The sequence below is a fragment of the Macaca mulatta genome, chromosome 18 (genome assembly GCF_049350105.2).
Source record: "Macaca mulatta isolate MMU2019108-1 chromosome 18, T2T-MMU8v2.0, whole genome shotgun sequence".
NCBI lineage: Eukaryota > Metazoa > Chordata > Mammalia > Primates > Cercopithecidae > Macaca > Macaca mulatta.
The window spans coordinates 24299696-24320752 of record NC_133423.1 but is presented as its reverse complement, the minus strand read 5'-3'; the positions used below and the strand labels follow the sequence as shown (position 1 = coordinate 24320752).

At 35.5% G+C, this 21057-nt stretch overlaps 1 protein-coding gene across 2 annotated transcripts in view; it reads left to right on the top strand.

Moving 5' to 3' along the window:
* The window catches only part of WDR7 (WD repeat domain 7), a 388194-nt gene that overhangs the window by 32621 nt on the left and 334516 nt on the right, over positions 1 to 21057 (top strand). For both annotated transcript variants that reach the window (XM_001084877.5, XM_001084992.5), the window contains exons 5-12: positions 927 to 1101; positions 4185 to 4261; positions 5085 to 5204; positions 9500 to 9645; positions 10271 to 10373; positions 13153 to 13294; positions 13481 to 13729; positions 14751 to 14971. In XM_001084877.5, the coding sequence (XP_001084877.2) occupies positions 927 to 1101; positions 4185 to 4261; positions 5085 to 5204; positions 9500 to 9645; positions 10271 to 10373; positions 13153 to 13294; positions 13481 to 13729; positions 14751 to 14971 (1233 nt within the window). The remainder of the gene's footprint in view (positions 1 to 926; positions 1102 to 4184; positions 4262 to 5084; positions 5205 to 9499; positions 9646 to 10270; positions 10374 to 13152; positions 13295 to 13480; positions 13730 to 14750; positions 14972 to 21057) is intronic.

Here is a 21057-nt window from a genome sequence, read left to right as displayed (position 1 = left end):
GACACAAATTGACCTACTTTTTGGACCGTATCTTTTTTATTGCGCATGCAGTTGGTCCTTGAACATGTATTTTGAAAACTTTCCAACTCTTCAGAAGACATGACCGTTTCATACCCCTGTCTTAATATGTATGGTGTTACACAGGAATTTGTAGTTTCTGATTTACATTCCTGGTATTTGTTTTTACTTTTTCTTAGCTGTCTAATTCTCTGTACTTCAGTTTACTAATTGTTTACTGTGTTGAGTGTTGGGAAAATTATGAATTATATTAAAAATATGATCAATTATGGTTTCAATGGGAAAGGAAGAGAAGGTAACTCACATTTATTGAGCAGATACGGTGTAGGCATTTCTTGTATTGTGTTTGATTTAGTCCTCCTGACACACATATTAAATAGGAGTATGTCATTTTACATATAAGGAAGCTGAGGCCCTGATTATGTTTGAACATCAATCATGCTTCTAAATTGTATTTGCATAACTAGTAATTATAAGCCTATATGTCCCTATTTCTACTAATTTAAAATTCATGTTATTTTTGTGACCCACCTGAGTTTCCCTTTTGATGTGATTTGTAAAGCTGATTTTATTCAGGTGTTTTATTAATTTATTCAACAGTTCTGTTTTAGATGCTAGAGGGGGATAAAAACAATTATCATGAATTCTGTTTCAAAATAGTTCAAAAGGGAGGATAAGATGTTAGGAAAATAATTTTTGTTAGCTATTTAAAAATATTAGTATAACTTAATATATATGTGTGCACATACACCCATATAATATATACCATTTGGTAAATATCTAAAATTCTTACTGAAGAAGTTGAGCTTTAGGAGAATATTGTAGTAACCTTGATGAATGCATATTAATCAAGTATATAAATTAAAGGAGAACACTCAGAAATCTTTTTCCTTTTGGCATGAATGTAGTTCTACCAGTTCTCTGTTGGGAATCAGCGAGAAGGAAGGCTTTTATGCCACGGACATTACCCTGAAATCCTTGTTGTGGATGCTACCAGCCTTGAAGTATTATACTCCTTAGTATCAAAGATATCACCAGACTGGATTAGCTCCATGAGTATTATTCGATCCCACCGAACACAAGGTCAGTGTATTATGCCTCTTAGGAGCTTTAGCACCATGACTTAATGTTTAGTTTGCTATAACATTCTACAATTTATTGTAAATTAATACTTTGAGATATATTCTTCTGTTTAATAAAGAACTACACCAATAATTTATGGTCTGTTTCCTCCTTCATAAAGAAATCTTTGAATGAAGGCTTAATTGTTGGCTTATCTCCATTCCATGATGTATAGATCACCAGCTTTTGCGTGATTATCTGAAGTGGAGGAAGAATATCTTAACCTTTAGGGGTATAGTTTTACCTTTGAGAGGAACTGTAGTTTTACCTGTATATTTCTGGAGTCTGGTTCTGTCACTTGCTTACGAGGCATAGGAGATGTTTCCATTTCAAATGGAGATAGTGAAAAAGGAGAGATTATACACAGTTAAATTTAATGAAAGTCCCTGGAAGGGGCTGATATGTACTTGATGCTCAATAAATATTGCTATCTTTTCTTCATTTTTGTTGAAACCTCTCAATAACAACCATGAAAGCAAAAGTAAAGTTGTCAGGAAAAGAGCAGTAGTTAATGCAGAACATTGAATGTCTACTTTTGTAAGCCTTTTAAGGAGCATTCTTTTACTTTCAAATGGCTTCAATAGTTATGTGCTTCCTATAGAGGCTGGTCAATAACCACCAGTACTACCACCAGTATCACCAGCACCATCACCATGAGGACTTTTATTTACTGTGTGTTTACAGTACCAAGCAGAATGCTAAGCATTTACATATGATCAATTCTCACAATAGTGGGATAGGTACTGTTAATATTCATCGTATAGATGGGGAGAATGATGAGGGTTAGGGTGATGTCGTCTTTGCTAAAGGACCCTGGAGTAGTTACTTTAACCACTGTGTTACACTGTGTCCCGTTAGTGAATTGCCTTCAACTTTATAGGAGCTTTCCATTTGTAACCTCTTAGGGTTGGAAAATCAGCACATAGCTTTTTATTCAGTAGTCATTCAGCAAATATTTATTGAATGCCTACGATCTTCCAGGTGCAAGGGATTGAAATATTAATACTTATGGGAGTCAAATTCTAGTAAAGGACAATGATATATAAACAAATAACAGTTTAGAGTGCAAAGTGTACGAGATGGAAAAATAGTATGGAGAGGATGGCTGATTGTGAGGCTGACTGAGGGCAGTAGACGGCTGTCCAGATCGGATGAAGTCTGATCTAGGATTTGGAAGATGAGGAAGAGTTTAGCAGACATACGATCAGGATGTTTCTGGCAGAGGAGATAGTCTGTAGGTACAAAAGCATTAAAATTATGATAGGTGTATGTGTGAAACTATAGATTATCTTTTTCTGGGGCAAGAAGCATGAGGGAAGGAGTGGCAGGATCTGAGGCTGGCAGAGGTAGCAGGAGACAGGTCTTGAAATCCCTGTGTGTCAGCCAGGGAATTCACCTTGTGGATCATGGGTTGGCAAACTTGTACTATAAAGGGCCAGATATGAAATATTTTAGGCTCTGCAGGCCGTATGGTCCATGTTTCAACGACTCAACTCTGCTAGTGTAGCACAAAAGCAGCCACAGACAATACATTAGTGAATGAACCTGGCTGTGTTCCGATAAAATTTTATTTACCAAAACAGCCAGTGGGCTGGAGTTGACTCATGAGCTGTAGCTTTCAGGCTCTCACTGTAGGTGATAGGCAGTCTCTGAAGGGACTTATGCTTTAAACTTCAAAGATGGGAGCAAATTAGGAGATTAGTAGCCCAGCTGAGAGTGGCGCAGGCCTGCACTGAAGCGGACTGTGGGAAGAGTGGATGCACTGGCTTCATTTCCTGCTGCTGCTCTTCAGAGTGTTGGTTCTGAAGTTTGTTAATAGGTATTAGTCGAAAAGATGGGATCTCTGGTCAAATATATTTGGGAGATGTTTGGTAAAATAGAATTGGGCAGGCTTCTTTAATGTGAACCTTCTCAGAGAGGTTTTTTATGCATATTAGATAATTACTGCTTTATTCCTAAGCATAACAGTGAGAATGAGATTCACGTTAATTTTCCAGGCAAAAGGGAACTAATCATTCCTATATTTGTCTCTAATATTAGTTACAATGAATCCTTTATTTAAAAAAGATCTATGTTTGTGACCAAGCAGTTTGCATATTTAAAATTTTTATACTCCTTCTGGATATGTATACACTGTAGTCTGAACAGAATAGAATGTAACTTCAATGAATTCACTCCAGTGCCTTACAGTGCCTAGAGAACTATGTGATATTGATAAGGTTTTTAGTTAAAGATAACAATTTTTTAAATAACAGTAATAACTCAACTTTATTGAGAATTTAGTATGTGCTGAATGTTTTCCCTTGGCGTGTCCTAATTTTTATAACAACCCATTAGAATAGGTACTGTTGTTATTCATTTATATTTGATTCCAGATAAGAAAATTGAATTTAAGATAGTTTGTTATCTAAAGTTCACTGGTTAATTAGTGAAGAAAAATGTGATTTTGCTTGTAACATTCCTCTCCCTCACTCTGGAGCCCACATTGACTGCTTTCCAATGCTCATCCTCTCAAAATTCCTGTACGTGACCCTGGTGCTGTCACTGGTCCCTTACTCGAAGCTTAGGAACTTAGATTTTTATCATATTTTTCTCTGGATCACACTCTGTGGAGGATGTAATGTGCAATGAAATATCTGGAAGGTGGCAAGGGATGTGGAAAAGGGGGAGAAATTAGTGCCTTGAAGAAATAAAGTGCCTGAGCTCATCCGTGATAAAGCATTAAAAGTTGTGAATTTCAAAGTGTAAAAGTTCATTGTTAATATAGTGATCAAGAACATTTGAAATTATTAAAAACTTCTTGATTAGAAATAAAAAATTCAATTAGCTAGAAATAATTTCCTTGAATTTTAAGTTGTTGGCCATCTTTATTAACTGGTGTTTCAAAACCTGGTTTCTGTTTCATGAAATAGAGAATTGTGTTTTTCTGCTAATTGTAAAACATGCTATTGTTTAATTTCATTCAAGCAAAACATCTTAATATGTAGAAAGAAAGCGTGTTATGTTCGTAACCTGGGCTGCCTTTTTGTCCCTTCTCATCTTAGAGGACACGGTGGTAGCACTCTCAGTGACTGGCATCCTGAAGGTCTGGATCGTTACCTCGGAAATAAGTGACATGCAGGTGAGAAAAAGGAAACTGGGGTGATTTCTCTGTTTTTATTCTCTGTAGTTCAAAATTTTAGTAATGATATGCTCCTTCCATTTTTTTTAAGGGGGAAGGAAAAAGCTATTATTTTTTGATAATTTTCTTATAGGCAGAGTATGAAAGATTCCCTAGTATGCCATGGGAGTGAATTTTTTATTCACTTTTAATGGTAACATCTGCTCTATCATGGATATAAGATAGAGAAACATATTGCACAGGATAAGATGAGGTGAAACATAAAAGAGATGGGCTTCTCCTCAACTGCTTCTATTTAAATTGACTCAAAGGGGAAAAAAAAATAAAGCAAATCACCACAAGAAATATACAAAGCCATTTTTATCATCTATTTCAGTTCTTTGGGCTTGAATTCGTTGTTCTTTTTTTATCAATGAGAAAGATCAAGTCTGACAATTTTGATGCTACTCTCTTCAGCTAGGGAATTTTTAGGCATGGAATTCAGGAGAAGATAGAGGAATTGATTAGATTTTTTTAAAAGCACATATAGCTGCAAAAATTAGGATTAAGGAAGACTTTATCATCTGTCATTACTAGAGCGATGATACTCTGAGTCTCATCAGAATTGAAATCTCAGGGGATTTTGTAGCAACAGTATTTGTGCCTAGCTCCTTTTAAGGTGGATCTTTGCTGCTTTTTACTGCCTTGGCGCTTACTTGAGGGGCCAAAATGATGAACATATGAAGCGATGCCTTTATTTCATTTTGTTGCCTTTATCGTTGAGTGATAATTTTAATTGACAATCAAGCTATTCCTAAAGTTTTACAAATCTTTCTCTTTTCAGGATACTGAGCCAATATTTGAGGAGGAATCCAAACCAATTTATTGTCAGAATTGCCAAAGCATCTCTTTTTGTGCATTTACACAAAGGTCACTTTTGGTTGTGTGTTCCAAATATTGGAGGGTAAGATAATTATATAAATAAGAAGCTGTATTTTTATCCTTCAAGATATTGGTTTATCAGATTTCCAAGATTTCCAAAGAACCCTAAAGAAGTACTTGGTGCAAGCCTACTTTAGCCATTTTAGAATTCACGTCTGCTTTTGATATCACATTTTGAGAAGTTGGGACTTGGCTATATATAGTTGTCTTTTTTTGTTTGTGTTTATGGAATGATTCAGTTAGAGACTGTATTTCATTGGTCTTTATTTCTCCTTTTTGCTACTGTTTTAGTCACTATCTTATCAGTACAGCATAAGCAGTGGTAGGGAGTTTTCTACAGGTTGGACGTTTCTTTGTAGGGTGTTATTAAAGCTAATAGTCAATATTTTCCCTGGCTTCTTGTAGTTGGAAAGTCTTCTCATATCACTTCAGAGCTAATGATGGAAGAGGTATATTACTTCCACATTGCCAGACTTTAATATTTCCATAATAGAAAAATAGCATGTTTTGGACACTTGCTCTGTGACTAGCACTTTTTTCAAAGCTTGCCATGTATTATTTCTTTTAGTCCTTACAACTCTCTGAGCTTAGGTGGATTAGCTATTTAATTCTGAATAACAAATCATTCCAAAAGTTATTAGTTTAAAACAACAAACATGTTTTATCACCCAGGTTCTTGTTTTTGTTTTTTGTTTTTTTAAAGAGATGTGGTCTCATTCTGTAGCCCAGTCTGGAATGCAATGGCACAATCATAGCTCGTTACAGCCTTGAACTCCTGGCCTCAAAGGATCCTCCCACCTCAGCCTCCTGAGTAGCTAGGACTAAAGGCACACATTACCAAGCCTGGCAAATTTTAGAATTTATTTGTAGAGATGGGCTCTCACCCTATTGTCCAGGCTGGTCTTGAACTCCTGGGCTCAGGCAATCCTCCTGCCTGAGCTCCACAAACTGCTGGGATTATAGGCATGAGCCACCATGCCTGGCTACATTTTGTTCTTTAAAAACAGTCACAAAATGCAGCCTACACTCAGGGAAGAGGATTACCCATGGGTGTGAATACCAGGGTTTGGGATCACTGGGGCTCTGTTAGAGGCTGCTTACCACAGGAGGACTTGTTACTTTCCCCATTTTGCAGATGAGGCAACTGAGACAGTGAGGGGACGAATAACTTGACAAAGATTATATAAACGGTAGCGGAGTTGCTGAGTTATAATCAGATATCTGACTGCAGCAGCCGCTCTCATTACTACTATGCTATACTGTCTCACAATTCGAACCTGGAATGGGCTGGTTTCCTGAGCTTTGAACACAAGGGGATGGGCCATATAGTGAAAGGAATGACTAGGGAAGCAGCATCTTAACCTTATCGTTGTCACTTACTATATTAGAATAAAATTAGGAAAAGCTAGCCGCTGCTTGCTTAGAGTAGGTTTTACGGGTTTCTTCCTTTGTCTTAAAATTTAAAACACATGCAAATAGTAATAAAAAAAACAGGCTGGGCATGGTGGCTCACGCCTGTAATCCCAGCACTTCGGGAGGCCTGAGGCAGGCAGATCACGAGGTCAGGAGTTTGAGACCAGCCTGGCCAACATGGTGAAACCCTATCTCTGCTAAAAATACAAAAAACAATTAACCATGCATGGTGACACGCACCTGTAATCTCAGCTACTCGGGAGGCTGAGGCAGGAGAATTGCTTGAGCCTGGGAGGCGGAGGTTGCAGTGAGCCGGGATTGTGGCACTGCACTCCAGCCTAGGTGACAGAGCAAGACTCTGTCTTGGGGGGAGAAAAAAAGGGCAAGAGGACATAGTGAAAAATGTGTCTCTTCCCCCGCTGGAACTTCCCTTTCCCTTCCAGATAGAGTATCTGGTACCAGTTTCATTTGTGTCCATTATAAACATTTTATAATTACGTGAGAACAGCTTTTTCTTTCTTAAAACGCATACATAAGAGTAAAAAGACAGCTCACGTCGTCAGAGAAGATAATTGCAATATACATAAATGATGAAGAATTGTCTAGTATTTATAAAAAAGCAACTCCTGCAGATTGAGAAGAAAACTACAGAAAACTCAGCAGGAAATTGTACAAAAATATTTTACAAAAGATGAAAGCCAGATGGCCAGTAAATGTATGGAAAGTTGCTTAACTTCACTAATCATTATAGTAAGACAATACTGAGATAGTACTACAACCCACCAAAATGGCTTTTTAAGATACTTATTATCATGAAGAAGTTTACAATTGGGCTTACCATAAGCTGAGATTAAAATAAAATCTTTCATTTTCCCCTAATTTTTATATGGTTTTATTTTTAATTTTTTTTTTTTTTGTCTGTTTGTTTTGAGAGGTCTTGCTACTGCCCAGGCTGGAGTGTAATGGTGCAATCTCAGCTCACTGTAACCTCTGCCTCCCAGGTTCAAGGGATTCTCCTGCCTCAGCCTCCCAAATAGCTGGGATCACAGGCATGCGCCCCCACGCCTGACCAATTTTTGTATTTCTAGTAGAGAGGGGTTTCACCATGTTGGCCAGGCTGGTCTTGAACTCCTGGCATCAAGTGATCAGCTTGCCTTGGCCTCCCAAAGTGCTGGGATTATAGGCATGAGCCACCGCGCCAGCCCTATATGGTTTTGTCTTACATACTTTTGAATCTTTAATCTGGAATTTATTTTGTATAAATTGTGAGATGTAGATCCAGTTTTATTTTTATTCCAGATGGACTGCCCCCCAGTTCCTGATGCCATTTGTTGAATAATTCATTCGTCTGTTGTCCCTTGATAATGTACTATATTCCTACGTTATCGGAATCTGTTTTCAGTCTTCTGGATTTGTCTGCCCATTCATGAATTAATACTGTATTGTTTTAACTTTTATAGTTTTATGATTTGCTTTAACAGATAATAGGGCTGGAGGACTGGTTTCCCTTCATTATTCTTGGAGTTTTCTTGGCTATAATTGTGGTGCTATGTTACACGCTGATAAATATTGTAAGAAATCATGGTAAATGCAGCTAAGATGTGTTCTAACTTCAAGGCTCCACACAAGCAACTTCATTGTTTTCTTTAAAGAAAAGTAAAATAAAACCCCTGAGCTATTGAGGAATGAGGAATTACTCATTCCTTCTGAGAACATTTTCTAACAACATTTAATGTACTTTTTTTAAATATTGAAAGTGATAGAAAGAATAATTCTGCTAGAAATTGTAAGAGCAGAGCTTTTAGTTCCAATGCTATCACTTACTGGTCACATGACTTTGAGCAATTGATCAAATCCTTATTTGTGTCCATTTCTTATCTGTAAACTGGAATAGTAACACCTGCGATGATTCTCAGGGCATTTGAGATAATAATTGTAAAGGTACTTTGTAAACTTTGCAGTGAGTGCCTTGCAAATGTAAAGCCCTATAAGGTTAGAAACCTTTATTGCAGGTGAAATTATAGGGATTTGAATTTTATATGTGAAAATTATTACACAGTAAAATTGAGCCTGTTAACTATAGTATTTTAGAACGTTGATGAAATAATGTAAAACAAAGTAATTCCCTTGTAATACTGAGTTATTCTCGTGCCAGAGTTTATTGTTAGAAATGTTGTTACTGGGCCAGGCAAGGTGGCTCACGCCTATAATCCCAGCACTTTGGGAGGCCAAGGTGGGAAGATCACTTGAGCCCAGGAGTTTGAGACCAGCCTGGGCAACATGGTGAGACCCTGTCTCTACAAAAAATAAAAAATAAAAAAGTTAGCAAGGCATGGTGACATGCTCTTGTAGTTCCAGCTATTCGAGAGGCTGAGGTGGGAGAATCACTTAAACCCAGGAGTTTGAGGTTGCAGTGAGCTCTCATTGTGGCACTGCACTTCGGCCTGGGTGGCAGAGCAAGACCTTGTCTCAAAAAAAAAAAAAAAAAAAAAAAGAAAAAGAAAAAAAGAGAAATGCTGTTCCTAGACATAGAAATAAAATGGGACTCAAGCCTGCATGTTTGAGGTTGATTCCCTATTATTTGCAATTTTTTAATGGAATACTTTCTCTAGATAGAAAGTCTGAGGATAACTGTTCTTGTAGGGAGAGCGCCGTTGTTCCACTTGTCACAGTTTGTTCCCTGTCTACAGGGAGCTTACCCATAACTAGGGGCCTAGTTGTGTTTTCCCTATTGAAGGTGACCTTTCCCAGGGCTTAATGACAAACTGTCTTTATCTGATGCAGCAAACTGAGTTTTCTAAATGTATTTCCAGGCTTTTTTTTTTTTTTTAAACTTGAAATGTCACTGGATCTTACTTATTATAGTATCATGGAGTAGATTGTAAATTTCTTTCTTCCTTGCAGGTGTTCGATGCTGGAGACTATTCCTTGTTGTGTTCAGGTCCTAGTGAAAATGGACAGACATGGACTGGAGGGGACTTTGTCTCAGCAGATAAAGTCATCATTTGGACAGAAAATGGGCAAAGTTATATTTACAAACTACCTGCCAGGTATGAGTAAGTAATAAATTAGGACTCATCAAAAGTAAAAGATTCAGAATTTAGGGTATAACCTGAACTTAAGAAAATGTAATAGTATAAATATTTAACTTTGATAAAACACTTCAGAACTTCTTAAGTCCTATTTTTAATTCCAATTTAACTTCTAAGCGCAAAAATTAGTTGGATTTTTATTTGAAGGACAATTTTTTTTTTTTTTTTTTGAGACAGAGTCTCTCTCTGTTGCCCAGGCTGGAGTGCAGTGGCCGGATCTCAGCTCACTGCAAGCTCCACCTCCTGGGTTTACGCCATTCTCCTGCCTCAGCCTCCCGAGTAGCTGGGACTACAGGTGCCCACCACCTCACCTGGCTAGTTTTTTGTATTTTTTAGTAGAGAGGGGGTTTCACCGTGTTAGCCAGGATGGTCTCGATCTCCTGAGCTCGTGATCCACCTGTCTCGAAGGAAAATATTTTTATAACTTTAATTATTTAATTTAATGCCTGCACTAAATTAACTGTCATTTAAAAAGCCCCTTTTTGTCCCATACCAAAAAATCTTGTCATATGGAATTATAAAATATTTAATGTCAGTATTTTAATTGAAATACTGTCCTTTTGTCCATTTTGTCCATTTTCAGTTGCCTTCCAGCCAGTGATTCATTCCGCAGTGATGTGGGGAAAGCAGTTGAAAATTTGATTCCTCCTGTACAACATAGCCTCTTGGATCGAAAAGATAAAGAGGTAAAATTCTTGAGGTGTCATTTATAATTGAAAGTTACATTGAAAAACTTTTACAACTGTATTTATTGTTGTCTTTTGACAGGTTTAAAACATTTGATAGAATTCAAAGCACTGTGTTAGTTGTAAGACATTTTGAGATGATCAGTTATAAGGACATTTCAAAATCTGCTTATTTAAAAATACATACTATGCGTATGAAATAACGTTCGTTTTTCTAAGAGTACAAGTGATCTTATGCTAATTGCATATTGAAATTGACTTTTTGATGAAGTTCATATTGATGGTGTAAATTATTTTACACACTATCATGCAGTTATAAACATAGTGACAGATACAATTTTAGAAGAGCACACATAGTTATGTACTAATGCTGAGTAATAATAGTTCCTTAGTTGAACAAGGCATTGCAGTGCCTCCACCAAATCGTGTAGCAGTTTAGATCATTAAAAACGAGAAATGAAGAATAAAACATTTTTTCTCTATAAAAAGAAAAGTTTATTGTGATTTCTGAAAATGTGCTTAATATCCACTTAATGTTGAAGTAACAGCAGTTAGTACTGGGTTTTCAATTCTATATTGAGCAGTACGGAGGAAGCTTTGGCTTTGAAAGCAGAGGTTTTTTTTTTTTTAATTGATGTTCTAGGTTTCCATGGCTTTATCATTCTGAACATTAGGTCTCACATTTGTATGACAGGATGGCTAGGGGAAGGGAATTGTTCTTTCCATGAATATTTTGAATATATAGAATTTATGCATCTATGTACAATTAAGATCATCTATAGCCTGTTCTTTACTCAAACTTCTACTTACTGCTCTTCAACCTAGATAGTCACTTCCAATTAACCTAAGGAATAATGACTTATATAAAAAATACATAAGCAAAATAAAACAAAAAAATACATATCATTTTCTTTAAATATCAACTCCCTAATACATTTTAAATTAAATACATATATTTTGTGGTGTGTTGAAATGTAGAATATCGGTTATTACAGCTGCTGTAGCAATTTTTCCTTTTTAAATATATAGTTTATCAATTAAAAATTTTAGGGCAACATAGTAAGACCCTATCTCTAAAAAAAAAAAAAAAGAAAAAAAGTAGCATGGTGTGGTGGTACACGCCTGTAGTCCCAGCTACTTGGGAGGCTGAAGTGGGAGGATCCCTGGGCCTAGGAGGTGGAGGCTGCAGTGAGCTGTGATCATGCCGCGGTACTCCAGCCTGAGAAACATGGCGAGACCCTGTCTCAAAAGCAAAAAAAAATTCAGTAAGTCAAACAATTGGTTATGCTTAATATGTATAGTTTCCATTGGCTAATGCTTTTAGCTGTTGATAACCAGTATTTGAATACAGTAATTAGACTGTTAACTATAATTGTCAAAACTGAAGTCAAATTTATTATTGATTTTCAGGCTAAGATTCTGTTCTTTAATTTTCCAGTATTTGTGAAGTAATCCTCTGAATTTTAGTAGAAGTCCACCATGATATTTAGTATTTTCAGATAGTACTTCATTGAAGGCACAAAATCTTAAGCTGAAAATAAAAGTACACATAAGACCCTAATGAATGGTTTTTGTTCCTGGTAGTTGGTAGCTAACATAGACTAGTTTCAAATTGATTATGAAAATCTGAGCAAGTAAAAAATGATACTCTGTTAGTTGAAAAATATACTAATTTTAACAATGGGGTCCTCTAATTGCGCAAGCTTGATAGTTCAGTTTTGTTAGTTTTTGTTCAGTTTTTTTTTTTTTTAGATGGAGTTGCCCTTTTTCTCTCAGGCTGGAGTGCAGTGATGCGATCTCGGCTCACTGCAACCTCCGCTTCCTGGGTTCAAGTGGTTCTCCTGCCTCAGCCTCCAGAGTAGCTGGGATTACAGGCTCACACCACCACTGCCAGCTAATTTTTGTATTTTTAATAGAGACAGGGTTTCACCATGTTGGCCAGGCTGGTCTTGAACTTTTGGCCTCAAGTGATCTGCCCGCCGCGGCCTCCCAAAGTGCTGGGAATACAGTTGTGAGCCACTGTGGCCAGCCTACATTTTGTGTTTTTGAGGCAAGGTCTTGCTCTGTCATCCGGCCTGGAGTGCAGTAGCGAAATGATAGTACACTGTAGCTTCAAACTCCTGGGCTCAAGTGATGCTCCCATCACAGCTTCCTGAATACCTGGAGCTATGAGCCTGTGCCACCACACTGGGCAAATTTTTTTTTTTTTTTCTGTAGAGACAGGATTTTGCTTTGTTGCCCGGAACCGGTCTCTGACTCCTGGCCGCAAGGGATCTTCCCTCTCATTGTTGGGATTACAAGCATGAGCCACTGTGCCCTGATTTTGTTGCTATTCTTAATGATTAATCAGGAGTGGGCAAAAAAAGCTAGGATTAGTGAGTTCTCTCATCTTGACCTCTTAAGTGAAGACTTTTCTTTTTGGTAAAGAAAACATAGCTCTGTGTTAATTAATAATAGGCACTTAAATTGCATTATTGTGGCTAAACATGAGTTATTATAAAGTGGAGAAATGTAGCATAAATACTAATTTTAGACAAAGGCTGTAAATGCTGTTTTTGTTTCATTCAATGTGTATGTTATACTAGATTAGAATATTAGTTGACATGTATGTTAATGCTATAGAAATACTTTAAAATATTGTTGAATAATCATGCTATATACACTTTTTCAACTTGGCTACTGGGACAAATTACCTAACGCCTTTGTTTGAAAAGCATTAATGTGTGAAATATTTTGATTAAAAATACAGCTAAAGATATTCAAATACTTTTTTTGGCAGTTGCTAATTTGTCCTCCTGTTACTCGGTTCTTCTATGGATGCAGAGAATATTTCCATAAACTATTAATTCAGGGTGATTCTTCTGGAAGGTTGAATATTTGGAACATATCAGACACAGCTGATAAACAGGAAAGTGAAGAAGGTAATAGTAAATCCTGTATGACAATTTCTTAATTAATTTAATATGTTAAATACTACTGAATAACACATTCATAATGTGCATATATCATTTTCTTTGATTACTGGATCAATCAACATTATTTTAATGTTTTAAATTTTTTTAACATGCACAAATGTTTTTCTTTTATACAAAACCAAACCTCTACAGGGCTGGCAATGACAACTTCTGTTAGTTTGCAAGAGGCATTTGATAAACTGAATCCTTGTCCTGCTGGAATTATAGATCAGCTGAGTGTGATTCCCAATAGCAATGAACCTCTTAAAGTAACTGCAAGTGTGTACATACCAGCACATGGAAGACTTGTTTGTGGCCGTGAAGATGGAAGCATAGTTATTGTACCTGCCACACAGACGGCCATAGTGCAGCTGTTGCAAGGGGAACACATGCTCAGAAGAGGTATACCAAAGCACTCTCTATGTCTAAAGTGTTTTGACAGCTCTTACCCTGATAGTGAAAATGTCTCTATTCTTTGTTTTTAAATAAATACAATGAATCAGTGTAGTTAGTTGCTGGGGTGCTATGTAGTTGGTAGAGTTTAATGCATAGATACAATATTCATTGACTGTTATTGGAATTAATACTATGTAATGACTATAAATAAAGTATCCAATTTTATCTCTTTGATATATGTTAATAGTTTCATCTCTTAGTTATCTCTATGGATTACTAAATAATTACTATATTACCAGTAATTCTGAAAATCCTCCATAACAGTACCATCCAGTAGAACTCTTTTTTTTTTTTTTCCAAGAAAGAGTCTCACTGTGTTGCCCAGACCAGAGTGCAGTGGCATGATCTCGGCTTACTGCAGCCTCCTAAGTTCAAGCAGTTCTCCTGCACAGCCTCCCAAGTAGCTGGGATTACAGGCATGTGCCGCCACACCCAGCTAATTTTTGTATTTTTTGTAGGGACAGAGTTTCACTATGTTGGCCAGGCTGGTCTCGAACTCCTGACCTCAAGTGATCTGCCTTTGCCTCCTAAGAGCCAGTGGAAATCTAATGTCAACCATATATATAACCATACCTGTAATTTCCTAATACCTATGTTAAAAAATAAAATGAAACAGGTGAAATTGATTATATTTTATATAACCCAATGTAGTAAAAACTATTTTCATTTTAACTTCTAATCAATATGAAGGTTGTTGATGAAATATTTTACATTTTTTATATCAACACTTCAAAATCTCATGACTAGTTTAAATTCACAGCACATAGAAATCTGGATCACCCCAATTTCAAGTGCTCAGTAGTCTCACGTGGCTAGTGGATACCGAATTAGGGTTTTAGAAGATAAAATTGGAAGCCTTTGCTGTGATATAATGTATAGCTATTCTAAACATTCATGTTTACTTTTACTTACGGAAACTTGGTGGGCCTTTAATTTTCCCATTTTAAATCCAAACCCTCATTCACAGGTTGGCCACCTCACAGAACACTGCGTGGTCATCGGAACAAAGTCACATGTTTGCTGTATCCTCATCAGGTCTCAGCTCGGTATGATCAAAGATACCTGATATCTGGAGGTGTGGATTTTTCGGTCATAATTTGGGACATATTTTCTGGAGAAATGAAACACATCTTCTGTGTTCATGGTGGTGAGATTACTCAACTTCTAGTTCCACCTGAAAACTGTAGTGTAAGTTGATTTATATAAAAGAATATTTCACTATGGTAGAGCCAAGTTACATTACTATCAGGAGTGTAAATGGAATCTAGACTAACTTAAAGGAAGTGTGACAAGAGAATTAAGAAAACTGTTTCAATTTTAAAACTCAAATAATAGTAACATTTAGGCGAAGTTACAGTCATTAACTATTGGGGCACATAGAAACACAAGATGGACATAGTGTTTTTTCCTGTTACTAGCTTCAAAATGGTCTGGCTTCTTTCTGAAACATAGCAGCAGTTGAGAAAATGTGTGTTAAATGAAGTTTCAATTTTATGTTTTAAAAGAATTTAGGTATGTCTGAAGACATTGTACAATCTCATTATTTTTGGGTCCATCTGAGCAAAGACAATGAATGTGTATGTTGGTCAAAGCAAAATACTTATCAATAGAGTTTATTTAAATAACAAATTGTTGTAACAAGGGAGACAAAGCCTGCCAGTTATTGATTATGATTTTGGAAAATTTCATCATAACTTTGTGGAACCAGATTGCTTTCTTAGTGATGCATTTTAAGTTAGGCTATGATGTCATATAAATAGAAATATGAGATTTTAGGAAGGCTTAGGACTGATAACCGTACTTCTTTTTACTGTTTATTAATCGTGGGACTTATTCATGTGATTAGTCATCTTTGTGTGTATCATCACTATCTCCCAACACTCACACATTTGTGTGCACATATAGACACATCGTCTTGTAGACGTGTCATGCTTATCGTAATTCATTCACTGTCATCAGCTCTGCTATTACTGAAATTGAAAACAGTCTTAACTGGTGTGTCTGCTGCAGTATCTACAAGATGTCTCATTTCCAAACATACAAAATTTTTCTTGGCCTTTCTGCTTGCTTATTAATCTTCCTGATAATTTATTTTATCAACCATGTTCTGCCAGTGCTAGATTTTGTTTGATTTGATACTGGTGGCTTTGTAAGAAATCCTAGTACCAATGTTTCTCATTATTTTTCCTGGCAGCTTTGCAAATTTACCTCCTTAATTGTTCTCTTCTTTTTTATTCCTTTCTTCCAATTAGGTTGTTAATTTCTTATTTACTGTGAAAAATTGCCATGTATTTATTTAACCAATTTTATGTCCTATTTTGGTGAAATAGATATTATTGTAATTACATTAATAAATTAAGGTATTGTTACAACCCCTCTCCTAAACTTCATTTTTCAGTAGTTATGTCCTATGGTGAAACATGACAGTTTTCTTCTCTGAATGTACATTTGGTGAAATATCTAATTTTTCAATGCAAAAATGGATTATTTAGATAATTCTATACCAGTTTAGAACAACCATTTCTGTTTTGATTGATTTTGTGTGTGTGTGAGAGAATAAAATATTTAAAATAATGGAATATTAGATAGAATAAGATATAGTTTTTCTTTAAATTACAAATGTGACTAAAAGTTTGGAATGGTTTACACAAGGTCATGTTCTCTGTTTGAATATGTTAATTATACATTTTTTAACTTATATATTCCCTTGTGTTTTTTAAACAAATTTCTTTTAAAAAATTTCAAGTGGATATTTAATATAATGAAATGCTTTTGACTATTAGTATTTAAAAATAAAATGTAGTAAATAAAATACTAATAGACATCTATGCAACTAAATGGAGACAGGGCTCCCTACTAGACTTGGGCAAGCCAAAAGCGGTAGTTGGCCTGGAGAATATGAGGAAAAGTGATCTGGACAGGGAAGTCTAGTACTTGAAAAATAATGTATTTGCAATTTGTAATTTAGTTATTACATGCTTAACAATAGAAATTTTCTTGGGCAGGAGGATGGAGAGGATTGGGAAAAATAACTAATGGGTACTGGGCTTAGTACTTGCGTGATGCAGTAATCTGTACAACAGACCCCCATGACACAAATTTACCTATGTAACAAACCTGTGCATGCACCCCTGGACTTAAAATGAAAGTTAAATTTTTAAAAATTGAAATTTTAAAAAGAAAAAAGAAATTTTAAAATTCTTATTCAAAAATACTGACAAAGATACTTGCTTTTAGCTATGTGGTAATTTAACAAATAAATAATGACTGGCTAGTTAATAACCTGTTCAGTTAGCTGGTTAGGTGGTTTTATGCACATCGGCAAGTATGTTTAAAGATCAAAGGACCTAACTGCTTAGTAAAAAGCAAAGAGTTTGATGTTTGCTAAATGTTTAGAAAATGTGTGGCTGAGATTAGAGTTTGCTACATCATATACTGATTCTAATGCTTGAATAGTCTCTCTCATAAATTGACCCAGTGTCCTGTTCTTTTTAGCAGAATGTATTTTTATTTTTGTTTAAAAGTTTTGATTGGGCAATAGTGGTTGAAATAGTTGATCAGCTATTTGTAGTTGAAAGATTATAAATATTTACCAAAAGTAATGATTAGAGATAAATGCTGAAAAGTTTGTCATCTGTTTTGTTTATTAGAATAGTTTTGGGTTTTATCTTAGGTAAATTCAGATAGAAGCTGAGTTTTGATTTCTTGTAATTATTTGTTCAGGAAAGATATTCTAAAACCAAGAAATGTCAGTTGTGTGTAAAAATTGCTTTAACTGTGAGTAAGAATGTACAAGGCTGATGATTTCTCCTTTCTTACTTTATAGTCACATTTCATGTTTCCTAAAATGTACAAAGTTGTTAAGAAAAAGTACTCAACAAAATAATTCATTATTTGTCTCCTAACTTAGGTAGCTAGTAAACAAAAAATGAAAAACTGTCTGCTAGGTAGAACAGATGCTGCAGCTGGAAGTTGGAGATGAGCTCTGAAGACAGACTCCAGACCTCCTTTCCCAACTCCACATACATGTCAGTAGACAAATAACATGTACTTACTTTTCTGCTGTCTAGGTGTTTGTCATCCTTTCTTTCCCTACTCCTTCATTTTTGAGCTTTTTAAAATATCTTTTTATCTAAAAGTCTTTCCAAATTCCTACTATAGATTACCATTAATTTAGTGCCAGACTTAAGTGGTTTTGTATGCTTTATTTTTGATGAACTATTTTTCTATTCTTTTGTTAGTGGGACTTTTAATTACTTAAAAAAATTGGCATATTCAATGATGACAAATATTGCCCAAATATGGTATTATGTAGAGTACCTAAATTGAATAGATTTTTCCTTTTATTTTGTGTGAAAGGATTTTTGTTTTTCATTTTTTAAAGATATTGTTTATTTTTCATTTTCTTTCTTTCTTTTTTTTTCTTTTTTGAGATGGAGCCTTGCTCTGTTACCAGGCTGGAGTGCAGTGGCACGATCTCGGCTCACCGCAACCTCCGTCTCCCGGGTTCAAGCGATTCTCCTGCCTCAGGCTCCTGTGTAGCTGGGACTACAGGCATGTGCCACGATGCCCAGCTAATTTTTGTATTTTTTGTAGAGACGGGGTTTCACCATGTTGGCCAGGATGGTCTCGATCTCTCAACCTCGTGATCTGCCCACCTCAGCCTCTCAAAGTGCTGGGATTACAGGCATGAACCACTGCGCCTGGCCAATACTGTTTCTTAAAAAAGCAAAAGTTCATTTAGGAAAAGATCTTTGAAATTCAGTATTGATTCATGGAATAGTCTGGTTAACTGATATTTAGCTTTTACCTGATATGGATTATTTTAAAGAATTAAAATGTAAGAAAATTAAAAAATCTGAAGGTACCCTTTAAGATATAAAACATTGAAATAATTCAGGATTGTGTTGTTCTGAAGGGTTATTGAGAACAGTTGAGGAAGTAATGTGTTTAAATGTTCCAAGAAATATAAGCTTACATTTTAGAAGGAGGATAAGGCAAGTATTTAAGCCTGGTACAGGCGGACTATGAATCACAAATGTTTTGGTGAGTGATGGCAGAGGCATATTATAGGTACCCAGAGAAACGAGGAGCTTTGGTAAACTACTTGAAAAGACCTGAGAGGTTTGACTAACTACATAATTGACTTTTTGAGAGGTGTTGGAATCTGTGGTTTTGAGGTCTCTAATAATAGGTTGTTTGCCATTTCTATTTTTTTTAAAGTATATAATGTAAAGGTTCAGTTTCTTGATTAAAACAAACTACTATATCATTTGTTTGAAATAAAGCTGTTCGCAGTATAAAAATTATAAGACAGATATAAAGTCCTATACCATTTTTGTTTATCTTTCCAAGTTATGTTTATTGTTTTTAAATGAGTGGTTTTCTCATAATTTATTGCTATTCAGATGTGACAGTTCTTACTAATTTTAACAGGATTCAAATTTAAAGTGGAGCCTTTATGTTATTATTAAATTATATTGCCACTTCAAATATTAGATATAGGAGATGTATTAGAAACATTTTTTTGAATACAGCTAAAATTTAAACTGGGCTATTAAATTTTCATCTGTACTTGGACTGTTTACTATCGTACCTTAAACATATTTCATAAATAGATAGTTATGCATGTAGTGTAAAATGCAAAAGGTATAAAAATTACTAAGGAAGTGCAAGTCTCCCTTTCTCTCCTGTTCTCCAGCTTTTTGGTTCCCTTAACCTTGAGTGCAACATCTTATTAATCCTTCAGATATTTTCTGTATTACAATGTTTTAATGCTTCAGAACTATAGAATATTAGCTTAATTTTATTCTGACAACTACAAAATTTACGCAACACAGCGTGGTTAGAGATAGAATGATTTTCAGATCTGAGTAGCTGTGAGAGGTAGACTTGGGTGAATTAGCAAAATCTGAAGTCTAGGATAGGGGAGGCCAAGAGTGTACCAGTTGCCTGGGGAATCTGAAGAGAGCTGGTGAAAGGGAAGGCAGATATTTTTAATGCCTTTGGAGTGATGCAGCAGAAAACTTCCTCCAAGGCTCCATCATTAGAATTATGTAGTTAACAGATGAGATGATCTGACATCTTCCCTTCCACCTCCCTCCCAGTTTATTTTACCTTTCCCTGTTACTTATCGTTCTCCTTTTATTATAGATTTTAGCATTAAGGAGCCTACTGTCCAAGACCCAGGAATTTTTCTTTTATTTCCACATAGGTTACTCTTAGAGAAAGAAACTAGACTTTGGAAAAAATACTAAGGGAAGAAAATTATTTTAAAATATCAAGAGTACTTTATAAAACATTTTCCTTAATAAACCAGATAGATATGATTGACAGCAGTGAAAATTCAGAAATTAAAAAATAACACTAATGACCCAGTAGAATATTTCCAACTTTTTGAATTGTGGTGATATTTTACACGACACTATCCATATTTTCTTAGTTGATTTTCTTGTGGCAGGTAGCTGGATTTAGAAGTACAGTTTGTGGTATGGAACCTTTGTGTGTGTAATACAGTGTGATACCATTTGTTTACATTTTAAAAACACAAACCTATACTGCATGTTTTTGGATACATGTATAGGTAGTAAAAATATTAAAACCAAAGGGAAAGCTAGTGCCCAATTCAGTGCCTGGTGCCAAGCTAGTGCCTGGTTTACTTTTGAGAGTGAGAGAAAGGAGTAGGGAAACTTCTTAAAATGTCATATTTTATTTACTTTTAGTATTATAACTATTTATAATATTTACTATTTATTTTCCTCGTTTGCATTGATGACTAAATTCTCAGAGCTGTCTTTCTGATGTTAGAATTATTTAGAACAGAAGTTTTGGAAAATGCCTAAAAATAAACTGTGTAGTACCAGTAGTATGTTTCTACATATAAGCCTATAGGCTAAGTTCTTTAATATATTAGTTAAAAAATGAATTCTTTTTGTTTAATTTACCTTATTAAACTTTTGGTCACATAATCTCCAAAAATACCCAGAAGGGGGCAGCATGGATTTGTGAGAACAGGAATGTGAGGCATCTAACCTGAACCTTAGTGTTTGCGCCTTCAATTGACAGTATTAAAACGAGTTTTAGATTCCTGGCTCCTAGAAACAGGTATGATAATACGCATAGAACACATGAGTGTATGTATACCAGTGTGGCTAACGTTCACAGCCAGTAAGAGCAATTAATAAATTAGATATTCTTTTTAATATATCATACTGTGATTCTGACAAAGTACTGAAAGCTTTTGCCTGAATTTGCTCTTATCTTACGTTTTTGAT